The sequence below is a fragment of the Lissotriton vulgaris genome, chromosome 3_1 (assembly GCF_964263255.1).
Source record: "Lissotriton vulgaris chromosome 3_1, aLisVul1.2, whole genome shotgun sequence".
NCBI lineage: Eukaryota > Metazoa > Chordata > Amphibia > Caudata > Salamandridae > Lissotriton > Lissotriton vulgaris.
In genome coordinates, this window is record NC_141689.1 from 2,009,361,215 (window position 1) to 2,009,375,720 (window position 14,506).

The 14,506-nt window shown below is 44.6% G+C and overlaps 1 protein-coding gene across 1 annotated transcript in view; it reads right to left on the reverse strand.

The window, feature by feature from the left end:
- Nucleotides 1-14,506, reverse strand: part of LOC147728720 (uncharacterized) — a 497,345-nt gene that overhangs the window by 343,491 nt on the left and 139,348 nt on the right. The window contains exon 10 of the mRNA XM_086963852.1: nt 7,921-8,034. Within this exon, the coding sequence (XP_086819978.1) occupies nt 7,921-8,034 (114 nt within the window). The remainder of the gene's footprint in view (nt 1-7,920; nt 8,035-14,506) is intronic.

The following is a 14,506-nucleotide window of genomic DNA, read 5'->3' on the forward strand; positions in this document are numbered from 1 at the left end:
GGGGTGGTAAACACCGGAATATGGATGATTGCAGGTAAGTAAACGCAAAATGCGATGCAGGGCGCGCTACGAAATTCGTTTTATTAATTTAATTGTTTACTTACCTGCAATCATCCAAATTCCGGTGTTTACCAACCCCCACCCTGCCTCTTCCCCGCCCCGCCTGCCTGCCCCATGGAACTCCCTCCACTGGCCGCGGCTGCTGGGAAGCACTTCATTCCGCTGTGATGTAGAAAAATAATGTGGCCTTCTGGAAAGCAGTTAGAGCACCCTTTCTGACTGTGGACCAGTGTCCTTCAATTGAGATTGCGATCTCAGAAGAGGATTGGGTTAACTTCTTCTCTAAAGTTTATAATGATAATTCACATGGGGCCCTTCTGAGGAGCCATATCATTATTCTCAAGCTGTAAACACAGTGATTCCTATGCAGGTAACGCTGGAGGAAGTGGAAAAGGCCCAGGTACGGAGCCAAGGTGGCAAGGCTCCAGGACCTGATGGCGGCCCAGTTGACCTGTTTAAACATAACGTGCAATTGTGGGATCCTTTAATTACTCAGGTAATCAACGCACGTTTAAGTTCCACATTCCCAGGGTCCTGGGCAGAATCTACAATAATTCCAATTTTCAAGAAGGGGGAAAGATCTAATCCTGGGTGCTATAGACCCATCTCCCTTCTTGATTCTATGGTGAAAGTCATAGGTCGGATTCTTTTAGAACGGCTCGAAATGTGGGCAGAGGATGCCGGGACCTTTTTGGATTTACAATATGGCTTTAGAGAGGGGTTAGGCACTGTTGAGCAAAGCCTAAATCTGTCTATGTTAATGGGAAAGTATATAAGGGCAAAGAAGGGCCTTATGTTTATGACCTTTGTTGATTTAATGGCGGCGTTCGACTCAGTGAGACATTGCACATTATGGGAGATTTTGGTCTCCCTGGGTGTGGACCCTAATATAGTAGCCTTTTTACAACAATTATATAGTGAGGTGGCTGCTAGGGTCCGATATGGCAAGGGAGGCGAGTGCTCTAGAGCTTTTCCCGTCAGCCGGGGGATCAGGCAGGGTTGTGTCCTGCCCCCCTTCTTTTAACTTGTATATAAGTGCACTAGTAGATGAGCTGCTTAAGAGTGGTCATGACTTCCCATGAGTAGGAGGCCGTCCAATACCTACCTTATTGTATGCGGACGACGCAGTCCTGATGGCACTCATTCAAAATGGTCTATAAAGGGTTTTAGGCAGTTTTAATGTTTTATGAAGGACCTGGGCTTATCTATTAATGTATCGAAAACCTTTATCATGAACTGTGGAAATAAGAAATATAGAGGCCGGGGAAGGGAAAATATTTTGGAAGGCAATAAGGTATCCCAAACGTCAAGTTTTTCATATTTGGGTATCTTATTTAAATGTTGACAACACCTGGACAAAAACCATAACTGCGAAACAACTTGCATTTAAGAGAACCACTAGCGCACTTACCACTTTTTGTAGGAAACTGAGGCATAAGCCACATGGAGAGATTATACAAATTTATAAGGCAAAATGGGGCTTTATGAACACACTTCCGATACAATTGGTGGAAAACTCCTTTCTGCGTTTTACCTTGTCCGTACCACAAAGCACGTCTACCTTTGCCTGCCATGAGGAATTGGGTCTTGCTTACGTATTGGCTCTTATTAAATTATAACCCATACTCCTCTGGCACAGGATTTGGACAAAGAAACAGACGGTACTGAATAGAACTATTAGGTTGTATGTAATGCTTGATGGGGTTCATATGATCCCCTTGATGAAGTATGTGGAGTATTTTTTATCACTATTAGGCAACTCAGAGTTTTACTCAACCCCAGCTCGATGTTTGGTATCTCTAGAAAGGAGTTAAAATCTAGGGGCCTTGTGTACCTAGTTGAATAGAGAGCAATAGGTGAGTTTTCAAAACCCTGTGTCCTGAAACATGAGTTAACACTTACAACTGGAGGGATGGAGCCATACCTGTCCTTTGTTTCTAGTGGGTTTGACAATGTTGCTTTTTAGATTTGGGTTAGGATCAATTCACATACTATTGTCATTTACTACAATGAATGACTGGTCGCATAATTTATCAGCTTGCCCATGTGACTCCCAATCAACTCAGACAACACTACATGTGATATTCTTCTGTAAATTTTATGTGACACAAAGAAAAGCTTTACTTGTACCTGTTTTAAAAGTGTATGGTTTAAGACAGTCTCTCATAGTGCCAATTCGCTTGCAATGCCTAGAAAATGCACATATTGCCTGGAGGATTGCTCTATACATTAAAAGAGTGCTCCGAATTAGGAAAACAATGTGTTGGGATAGTAAGGAACAGAGGGGGGTGGATGGTGACAGGTGATATGTGATACAGGTATTAATTCTTTTTTTAAACTCATTATCGTTTTCTGAATGTATTTCTTAAATGATTTGAATCTGTATTAGCTTGTATTTTTTTTTAGCAAAATGGGGGTTCTGATACTTTTAGGGAAGTTTTATTTTATAGAATTTTTTTATAAATTCCGAGTAAATGAACTGCTATGAACTCATTTTAAATATGAATTGCTCTTGAAATTTGCATTTTATTGTGCTTTTATGATTGTTTTTTCATAATCGAATAAAGCTTATTTTGATTGATTGATTGATTGATTGACTTCACTTATTACATCACTCATGACATGGTCACTGACATCACTGATGAGATCACTCATGACATCTCAAACGACATTACTGATGACATCATCCACAGAATCCCTGATGTACCCACTTGCACCCCCATATAAACTTTCATACACCCACTCCAAGTTACACACTACTATTCTCTAAACCATTGACAAACCCATACCAGAACTTACACACTTAGTCACTGATTTATAGGTTCACACACATCCACTCAGATACCTATACAGCCACTCATTCACCAACTCACTCACTAATACAGCCATAGATATATCCACTCATTCACCCATACAGCCAATCACATACTGTTAGCCACTCATAGAGCTAATCACACAGCAATTTATTCACCTATACAGTTATACACGCACACACTCACTTAATAATATAGATACTGGTATACAGACAAAATATCGAGTATAAAATATCGAATTACACAAATATCGACTTCAAAATATAGAATGGACAAAATATCGAATGGACAGAATATAGTCATCAAAAATATCGTTTTTAAGGTAAGTAATGTAATATCGATTTTTATAAATATAGAAAGTTAAAATATCGAAGTATATAATATAGGTTATTAAAAGTTTCGAATTTTTAATAATATGGAATTTTTTAAAGTGCTTTGTATGTTAGTATATGTCGGAAAAGTGTATTTTTTTTGTAATTTATTTTAAGTACTTAATTTTATGGTATATAATTTTTGCGTAATTTAATTCTGTAGCGGGTTGTGGGTTTATAGGGGAATAGGGTGGGAAGTAATTTAATTATAATTAATCAAATATGTTAATTTATTTATTGGTATTTATTTTGAATACATTGGTCATTAATTTTTTATTGGTAATTATTTAATTCTTAATTGGTAATTAATTTTTATTAATTGATTAATTGATAATTATGTGAATTGTATTAATTTATTTTCTGTAGCGGGTTGTGGGTTTATAGGGGAATAGGGTGGGATGTAATTTAATTATAATTAATTAAATATGTTAATTTATGTATTGGTATTTATTTTGTATACATTGTTAATTAATTATTAAAATTGGTAATGCATTAATTCTTAATTGGTAAATAATTTTTATTAATGGATTAATTGATAATTAAGTGAATTTAATAATTTATTTTCCGTAGTGGGTTGTGGGTTTATAGGGGAATAGGGTGGGAAGTTATTTAATTGTAATTAATTAAATGTTTTTATTTATTTATTGGTATTTATTTTGAATTAATTGGTAATTACATTTTATTTTTTAATTAATTGTAAATTGGTAATTAATTTGTATTAATAGGTAATTAATTTTAATAATTAATGTTTATTTTTAATTGATTAATTATTATATTGTATTAAATTGGTATTTACTTTTAATTATTTTTTTATTATTATTGATATTTAATTTATATTTATTAATATATTAAATATTTACTTTCTCTGCTGTTAAGCTCACTAGAGTGGGAATGGTAATTTTTACCCCTACGCTATCCAACGCTTTCCCTACTGTTGCACTCTCTGGAGTGGGAATAGTAAATTTTACCCCTATGCTATCCAACGCTTTCCCTACTGTTGCACTCACTGGAGTGGGAATAGTAATTTTTACCCCTACGCTATCCAACCTTTCCCTACTGTTGCACTCTCTGGAGTGGGAATAGTAATTTTTACCCCTACGCTATCCAACGCTTTCCCTACTGTTGCACTCTCTGGAGTGGGAACAGTAATTTTTACCCCTACGCTATCCAACGCTTTCCCTACTGTTGCACCCTTTGGAGTGGGAATAGTAATTTTTACCCCTATGCTATCCAACGCTTTCCCTACTGTTGCACCCTCTGTAGTGGGAATAGTAATTTTTACCCCTACGCTATCCAATGCTTTCCCTACTGTTGCACCCTCTGGAGTGGGAATAGTAATTTTTACCCCTACGCTATCCAACGCTTTCCCTACTGTTGCACCCTCTGGAGTGGGAATAGTAATTTTTACCCCTACGCTATCCAATGCTTTCCCTACTGTTGCACCCTCTGGAGTGGGAATAGTAATTTTTACCCCTACGCTATCCAACGCTTTCCCTACTGTTGCACCCTCTGGAGTGGGAATAGTAATTTTTACCCCTGTGCTATCTAACACTTTCCCTACTGTGGCACTCTCTGGAGTGGGAATAGTAATTTTTACCCCTACGCTATCCAACGCTTTCCCTACTGTTGCACTCTCTGGAGTGGGAATAGTAATTTTCACCCCTACGCTATACAATGTTTATCCTACTGTTGCAGTTGCTGGAGTGGTAATAGTAAATTTTAACCTCTTGCTGTGCTACAGTAAAAATATTGTATATTAATTATTATTAAGTTAATATATATATATGTGTTTAAAAATCAAGCTGTATTTACATTTTTTTAACTTAAATTAATTATTTAATAATGTTTAAGTTATTTAAGTATTTTTAAGTATGTTTAAATTAATTATAGTTATTATTTAATTAATATTAAATTATTTTTAAGTTATTTTAATAAAATCGATATTTTTATTAAGTATATATATTTATTCTATATTTTTGATTCGATATTTTTGTACTTACCTGTTTGTAGATAGGATTTCGATATTTTGTCTTTCTATATTTTTACTTCGATATTTTCGTCTATATTTTTGCAATCGATATTTTTTCAGTGTTCCATAGATACTAACACATACTCACTCACCTATACACTCACCTACACAAGCACACACTCACCCATTCAGCCACTATCACAATCCCTCGCTCACAAATACAGTCACTCATATACTCCAACACTCACCTATACTGCCTTTCACATATCCAATTACCCATATACCACTGACACATTCATTCACTCACCGACACAGCCATACACACACTAAGTCACCTATATAGCCCCTGACTTATGCACTCACTAACCCATACAGTCACTGAATTACTCATCCTTGCAGGCAGTCACACACCCTCTCACCCACCCACACAGACACTCATACACCCATTCAGGAACTGAGACAACCAATAAATCACCCATACAGCCACTTAAGTACCCACTCACCAACCCACACACCCACTTAGACACCATCTGACAGACTGATACAAACATTCAGACAACCTAGTCATTCACCCATACATTCACTGAGACACCTAATCACTCACATATACAGTGAGTCACGCACCCACTGAATCCTCCATACAGACACTATACACCCACTATATACATATCTACATATATTAACTAGTGGTGAGATCCATAGAAGGATAATTTTTGGGTTTGCTAATAACTTTAACCCCGTTTGACTAATCTTCACAAACTTTCCAAAAATAAAGTTCATCCTCCTCACCTCCTTTCTGTAAAGTTTATGGGTAATCTGTCAAGCAGAGGGATAGAAATAACGGGGTTTCTAAAACGTAAAATCCTGATGAGGGTAAAACAATATAGGGGCTGATTCACAGAACTAATCTGAGACAAAATCCTAAACTCACTACTTATGGTATTCAATATTCAAAGAAAGCACTTACAACTACCAACTTTACATCTGTACTCGGGCCGGCATTTCTGCACCCGGAGTGTCTGCACCTGGAGCGGAAATACCGCACTTGTGCCGGACTTTCTGCTTCCAGGTGGTTGAGCATTTTCCTCAATGCTAATCACCTGTCCAAGTGCCTACCATCCCCACCATGCTTCCTATTTAGTCAATGAACATCAGATTGTGGGCATTCAGGCTTGCAAGCAGAGATTCTGGCCTGAGTGAGGACATTCCGGCACAATAGCGGGATTTCCGCTCCGAGTGTGCAAATTTCAGCCCGAGTGAGGACGTAAAGTTAGGAGTCCTAAGTGCATTCTGTGAATACTATAAGTGGTAAGTTTTGGATTTTCTCTCAGATTAGTTCTGTGAATCGGTCCCATAGAAATTTGGACGGTTAGGCTCGTGAGAGTCTCATAGATTAGCACGGGAATGGCAGTTGAAAAATAGAGACTTCTGATTGTCCCAGGGAACTGTATTTCCCTTGGGCCATCGCGCTCCCGTGGGAGTCAGACTCCTATGAATTTGAGCACTCTGATTGGCTGTCAGTAATACAAGAAAAATGTTGCTGGCAGTTATTACAGAACTCGGTGACTTAGGAACTCCCTAGGCAGGACTGAAAGAAAATGGCCGGTAGTCCACATTTATTTATTATAACCAGGCGGCAGTGTTTATAAATGGGAGGGGGGCTGTGTGGCCCCCTCCCGAACCTCCAGAGGCCCCAGAGAGCCCACCCATTGGGCCAAAAACAATTTGCATAGGTAGGGGGGTGCGTAGCCCCTCTCTTTGAGCCATTAGAGGCCCCAGAGATCCCACTCCAGGGGCTGATCTTATTATTTATGGGGAGGGGTAATATGCAGCCTCCCTCCCTGTGCCTCAAGATGCCTGGTGAGCCCAACCTTGGTGCATAGTATAGTTTCTACGGGAAGGGAGACTGCGTGGCCTCCCTTCCTAGCCTCAAGAGGTCTCAGTGAGCCTAACACTGGGGCCGGCTCACCAGCTATGTCCTGGGTTGCCCAACCCAAGGACATAGAGCTTACCCTGCCCACAGCAGTGGGCAATCACCGTGTCCGCTTCCAGCGGGAAAGACTTTAAAAGAAGCTCCTGCTTTCTGGGCACTGACTTTAGATCAGTTTCCCTTCCTGCAGTGATGCTGGCAGGAAACAGACCTAAAAATGACTCCCGGCCGCAGGAACCAGCATTATTAGCTCCCTGCTCCCAGTGGACGAGGGAAGCCAGCTGGGCCCGCAGGAGCCTTGGGGCCCTTTGCAGCCCCCAACGACCGTGTGGTGGGTGCCCTGAGGGGACATCAGGGCACCCACCCTTTGTTTACCCGGGCCCCGGAGGCTGGGGTCTCTTAGGCTAAGCTTGGTCCTGGGCGGGGGTCAGCATGACCCCCCCCCTTTAAAATGCTGATGGGCCCTGGGGACTGGGTCTCTGGGCCAAAATCTGCTTCAGGCCGTATGCCCCCGCTCCCTTGAACATACTGCTGGGCCCTGGGGGATGGGGTCCCTGGGGCCAAAATCTGCTTGGGGAGGGGGGCCGCATGTCCCCCTCCCCCTTCAACATGGTGCCGGGCCCCAGGGGATGGGGTTCATGGGAACCTGTGATCTTACGGTCTTTTAAAGTGCCCAAACTCCTTTGATATCATGTCACAAACTTAAAATACTCATAACCACCATCGTTATATATTATACCAAGTTAAAATTCTGTCTAAATTCCATGCCCAACTCACAGTGTATGGCAGTGTTGGGCATGCTCCAAAATCTCTTCTTCGCATTGAAATCTGAACACTTGCTTTCTCCTTCGAGCATCAGGCGCTTCAGGAAATTTCTGTGAGCTGGCCATTCTAGGATGTGAAAAAGACAGGAGCACAGGCACTTAGATGGAGTACCATATTTCTCTAACATATTATTAGCACTTTATACAGACAACAATTCTCCGACCTTTGTATAGTTGATTTTCACGGCATTGGTATTGGTACATGATAGGAATATCAAGAACTATGATTACACAATAAAGATTTGCAAAGCATAAGACACATTTTAGAAAGCTAAATTGCAAAGTGACAATTTACTGTAAACAAGACTAGGAAAACGTCATGCATTTTTGAGCCAGACACAGATAACAAGCGTAAACAAATCTAAAGGATGTAAATATAAGAAAAATAAAGAAGAATCAAAATGCACGCAGGTTAAAAAAAACAAGTGACAATTCATCACTTTGTGAAAAACTGATGAGAGAGTAGCAGTGTGCGATGCACTACTAGATGAGAAACTAAGAATTAACATAATGGATTACCTCAAAGTTAAAACTAGGAGGCAGTATAGACCAGTTAGTTAGGGAGTTTGGTCAAGATGGAGTTCACAAGTAGGTGGAAAACTGAATCTGTGTTACGCTAGTACACACAGTGTTGGTAACATCAGAACACTTTGTCGTAACAATTGAATACCAAATGTGGAATTTAGCTTGGATTGGGAGAATGTCTTTGACAAAGACTGATAGCCTTTTCTGTTCAAGACTCTCCAAGGTTTCAATGAGCCGGTTTGTTTATTTAAATGATTACCTCATTATAGAGAAGAGTGAAGTCTAAAGTTATGAGTAATGGATTAATTTCTATGTGTTTTCCTTTGGAAAGAGATCTCAGAGATGTCTTTTCCTGCCTAGTCTATCTGACTTTACTTAGGATTATCTTGAAAGACACAATAGTGGGTGGTAGAGAAATACTCGGATTGTAAATGTCTTGCATATGCCAGTGACCTACTTTGCTTTTGAACCTGGAAAAGTGTGCTGCACATTTAGTACATATATTCAACATGTTTCGAGGTATAAGTTGAAGCTGACAAAAACAGAAGCCTTTTAAATATAAGATGTGTTGCTGGGCCTTGTAAATGGGTTTATAATGTAGGGATACATATTCTACCTATTTCTTCCAAAATAGTATTAAAGCAGGTGAGATATGGTAAATGAAAACTGTACCTTGTGGAGAAAACAATATTATGAAAATAAGTTGTTCTAAATACGTTACTGTGTCAGTCCAGGTGTATTATGCACGTAGTTGCAAGAAAGATTATGTTCTCAGAGTTCCAAAGGTGTTCTAAGAAAAGGCTACAATTTGTTAGGGGGTTCTATATTGTGAAGTCTGACAAATGCACCAGAAAATGGCTTTACCATTTTTGAACTATCAGTCAAATACCATATGAAAGGGATTTACATTGTGGAGTCGGTGGCAAATGCAATAGGAAGGGTTTTAACATATATATCCCTTTTCTTGGTCTGGCCCTGGAAAATGCTTGCTATCTCCAGAGAGAGATTTAGGGTTCAAGTCAATCTATATTTTGAGACTTCCTAAAATATTTGGTGGGTCTGTCTATGCAAAGACAACATGGCCATGCTTATTTATTTTCATGTTAAAAATAATAGGATTGGTTTATCATTAATGCTATAATCAAACCTCCCATTTTACATTTGAAGGACTTGACAAAGCCTTTAGCTTAAACCTTTTTGATTATGAAAAGCCTCATGTTTTCCAGTAATCCCCTATAGAAGTTTTGCTGTTTTTTAGGATTTGAGCCTGCTGGTGCACAAATTGTCACATAATTTTAAAATTCCACTTGAAATCTTGTAAATATTTGTAATTTTGAGTTTGGTATTTACTTGTGTGTTCACACTTTTCATTTTTTTTAAACACATTGGTTGGATGCTTATTTATTGCTTGTGCTTTGTGTGTTGCCCATTCCTGAATTTCTAGCACTCAGCACCTCTCTGAGTCAGCGTTGGACTATGCTGTCTCATTTACTTTAGAGTAAGATTTCACATTGTTTGCATTGTGAACTCTGGCAATTTCAAAAGAAAGGTTTTTACAATGAGAGCTCTGTGGCAAATACAATAGGAAGAATTTACTTTTGTTAACTCCTTGACAAACGCCGTAGGTAGGGGCTATACATTGTTTACCATCAAGAGGATTCTGACACAAATATGTAGTTCATGAGGCATTAACAAGCTAGCGTTTCCATTATGTATCTTTGTCATTCTATTTATTAAAGTAACTGAAGTACTTTACCTTTTTAAAAGTAAAAACACTGACATTGATTTCTTAAAAATTAATATGTATTTTGTGGAGTTTCTAGGTTTAAAGTATTTTATTAAGGCATAAAAAACACGGGGAGGGGAGCAGGAGGTCAGGCAAACATACATTACAAAAAGCGAAACGTTGCAGCGAGTCAGCAGAAGAAGAGGGAGGCAGGGTGCCCCAGAGGGTAACAAGGCAAAAAACATGAGGCAGTAAGGCACTGTAAACAACCCCCCATAGGCCCCCACTCCCTAAGCAAGGCCAAGCCAAAATAACACTCTGCGGCACAGCAAAAAGGAAGCATACCACACCACCAGCCCCTCGACCCCAGAAAAGGAGAAGAAGAAAGAAAAGCAAGGAGGAAAGAAAGGAAAACAACACCCCAACATCCCCGTCCGAAAGCAGCATTAGAAGTATATAGCCCCACTCCCCTCCCCCAGCCCCCGGTCCCCAATCCGCACAATCACTCCGCAGCAGGCGCCGGTGGAGTCAGCCTAAGGAGGCGCAAGTACCGTGGGCACGTCAGCTCGCGAAATTCCGTGGACAGCAGTGCCAAAAAGGGATGCCAGAGCTCCTCGAACTGGTCAACATTCCCAGCCACCGTTAGTGATATCTTCTCCATACCCAGTACCTGCCAGAGCCTATGCAACCACCCAGTGATAGAGGGGGCAGTGGGGGTGCGCCAGAGGACAAGTATGTTCTGAACGGCTGAGCCGAGCGCAATCGCAATCTGCCTGCCCCTGCGGGATTTCAGCGGGTACATCAAGTCATTGGGGAGGCCAAGCAAGACATACGCGGGGAAGCGCGGGAGCTCAATCTCAAAATGCCTATCCACCTCATCTAAGACTTCCTTCCAGTAGGCCGACAACACCGGGCACTCCCAGAGAATGTGCGTGAGGGTGCCCTCCTGTCCGCAGCCGCGCCAGCAACCCTTATCGCCTAGTTTGCGCATCTCGTAGAGCCGCTCCGGGGTGTAGTACCAATAGGTGGACACTTTAGTGAAGGTTTCCGTCAGCCCAGTGTGGTACGCAGAGTGCCTCGCCCGATACGCAATCTTGTCCCACTCCTTGTGGCTCAGGGTCCTTCCTAGTTCCCTGTGCCAGCGTTCCCTCCCCGGGTTATGGTAGTGAAACGGCGGGGGTTGGAGAAATTTATACAAATCAGTGATGAGTTTGGCGTCCGAGGCCCGGGTCACCAACCATCGCTCATAGGGTGTAATCGTACGGGCGGCGACGTCACGCACTGAGGGTTGAAGAGCCCAGTGGCGGACCTGCATGTAACGCAGTCTGTCCCCCTCCGTCAGGCCAAACTCCTGTCGGAGCTGCTGGAAGGGGAGCACGCCCTCCGGCCCGTAAATCTGGAAGAGCGCTCTACATCCCGCACTCACCCAGTGGGAAAAGGCCCCCGGCTCCAGGCCCGGAGTGAAGTCCGGGTTGTCAGCAATGGGAGAGAACGGCGACGGAAAAGTGGTGAGCTCCCGCAGCTCACACACCGCGTCCCACACTCTCAGCGGGACCCGGGTGATAGAGGAAGCGTAGAGATTAGGCGGGCGGTGAGCACGCCGTAGGAACGGGACCTCCTGAAGGGTACGGCCCGCAACTGCCTGGTCTTGAAAAAGCCAGTGTTTGTCCGATTCCCACCGGCTCCATTCCACCAGGTACCGGAGCTGCGCCGCCTGAAAGTACTTCCGGAGGTCCGGGATTCCGAGACCTCCCGCCTCTGGGGCAAGCATGGAGAGGACCCGCTTCATCCGAGGCTTACGGCCCTGCCACACAAAGCGGGAGATGTCTGCCTGCGCCTGCCGTATCCAGCCCACGGGGGGCTGAAGAGGTAGAGCGCGGAAAAGATACAGGATCTGGGGCAATATCGTCATCTTCACCGCCGCAATACGGCCCAGCCACGAAAGCAGGCCCTTGTTCCAACGGCCGAGTTCCTCCTTTATCTTCGTGCCCAGAGAGGAATAGTTAGCTGCGACCATGGCAGGCAGGGTGGGAGCAAGCAAAATGCCCAAATAAGGCACCGTGGAGGAGGACCACTGCAAAGGGAAGAGACTTTGAAGGTCCCGTCTGGTGTCGGCGGAGAGTGACACATCCAGTGCAGCCGACTTGGTCATGTTCATTTTAAAGCCCGCAACGCGGGCAAAAGCGTTCAACTCCTGGATGCAGGCAGGGAGCGACCGCCTGGGGTCATCTAGGGTCAACAAGACATCGTCCGCGTATAAGCTGACAGTGTGTGTGTATTGCCCCATCTTCACCCCAATAGCGTCCGGGTTGTCGCGAATCCTCTGCGCAAACGGCTCCATATAAAGGGCAAAGAGGAGCGGCGAGAGAGGGCAACCCTGTCTCGTGCCGCGCTCAATGGTGAAGCTGCCGGAGCTATGTCCATTGACCCGCACTGACGCCGACGGTCTCCTGTAGCAGTTAAAGACCATGGTGCGGAACTTCTCGCCGATCCCCAGTTTCCCAAGGACCAGCTCGAGGTATGGCCAATGAACTCTATCAAAGGCCTTCTCCGCGTCGACTGATAGCAGCATCCGCTCCCCCGGCATGCGTGAGGCCTTTTCCAGGACGTGCGTCACTCTCTTCGTGTTGTCGACCGTCTGCCTACCGGGTACAAAACCGGCCTGATCTGCCTCCACCAAACCTGGTAAGTGTAGGCCCAATCTGGCCGCCAAGATTCCGGTATAAAGCTTGAGGTCCACATTTAGGAGCGAAATGGGCCGGTACGAGCCGCACAAGGTCCGGTCCTTCCCCGGTTTGGGGATAACCGACACAGTCGCCGAGAGGAGGTCCGGTGGGATGGCGCCCGGTTCGGAGAAGGAGTTGAACAAGCGAGCCAGGAGAGGGGCGATAGTGGGACAGAAGGTCTTGTAGAACAAGGCCGTGTAACCATCCGGGCCCGGGGCCTTGCCATGCTTCAGCCGTGCGATCGCGGAGATAACCTCCTCCACGTGAATGTCCCTCTCTAGATGGTCCGCCTGGGAGGGGTCCAAGGCCGGGAGGGTCACGGATTCCAGATAGGCCTCAGCCTCTCCCGGTGGGGAAGATTCTGAAGCGTACAGTGCCTCGTAAAAGGATCGAAAGGTATCCGCCACCTCCGCGTCACCAGAAACCGGGATCCCATCTACACCCACCAGCTCCTTCACCACATTGCGTTGCTGCGCAACCCTAAGCCTATGGGCCAGGAGCTTACCGCACCTGTCTCCGCCGGTGTAAAAGGCATGTCTCAGGCGCAGCGCTGCGTATTCCGCCCGATCCAGATCCAGCGCAGAGAGGAGTTTCCGTGCCGCCTTCAGTTGCTTCCAAACCCGAGGTGCCCCCGTCCGGTGGTGGACCTGCTCAAGCTCCCTAACCTGCGCCGTCAGTTCCTCCCTCTTGCGCTGGCGTTCCTTATTGTCCGCCGAGGAAATGGAGATAAACTCTCCCCTGACGACCGCTTTCAAAGCCGCCCACTGTGTAGCCAGGGACGTGTCAGAGTTGCTATTGTGGGTCAGGTAGTCCTGGATGACCTCCTCCACTCGCTTCACCACCGATTTCTTATGAAGAAGCGTGTCCCGAAGCCGCCACATCCCTCTCGAGGGGGGGGGCGCCGGCCACGCAAAAACTCCGGAGACCGGCGCATGATCGGACAGAGACAAGACCCCGATGTCCGCCGCCGTAGCGGCCGAGCGAAGTGGGCCGCTCACCAAAAGATAATCCAACCGCGAATAAGTGCGGTGTGCGTGGGAAAAGTAGGAGTAGTCCCTATCGGTGGGATGCATGGTGCGCCAGAGATCATGCAGGTCCATCTCTGCAATCTGGTCCCGCACCGCTTTAGAAAGCTCCCCTGTCTGCGGAAAACGCTGGGCAGACCTATCAAGAGTGGAGTCGAAGACCATATTCAGGTCTCCCCCCAAGATGACATGGCGGTCGGGCGAGGCAGTAACGTCCACCAACACCGAGTCCAGGAAACGATCCTGGTGGTCGTTTGGGCTGTAGACCGAACCAACCGTAAAGGCAACACCCCCTAAGCGCATGCGATACACTAAGAGCCTCCCCTTCTGCTCGGCATGTTTATACAGCACCTCCCCCCTAAAGGAACTGGCTAGGAGAATGGCCACCCCAGCGGTCTTAGTCGCAGCAGAGGAAAAAAGTTGCGTGGGGAACTTGGCAGAGCGCAACCTATGGCAATCCCTGGAGAGTAAATGGGTCTCCTGCAGGAGGCAAATATCCGCCTGCGACCCCTCCAATAGGGAGAGGATCGCCCTACG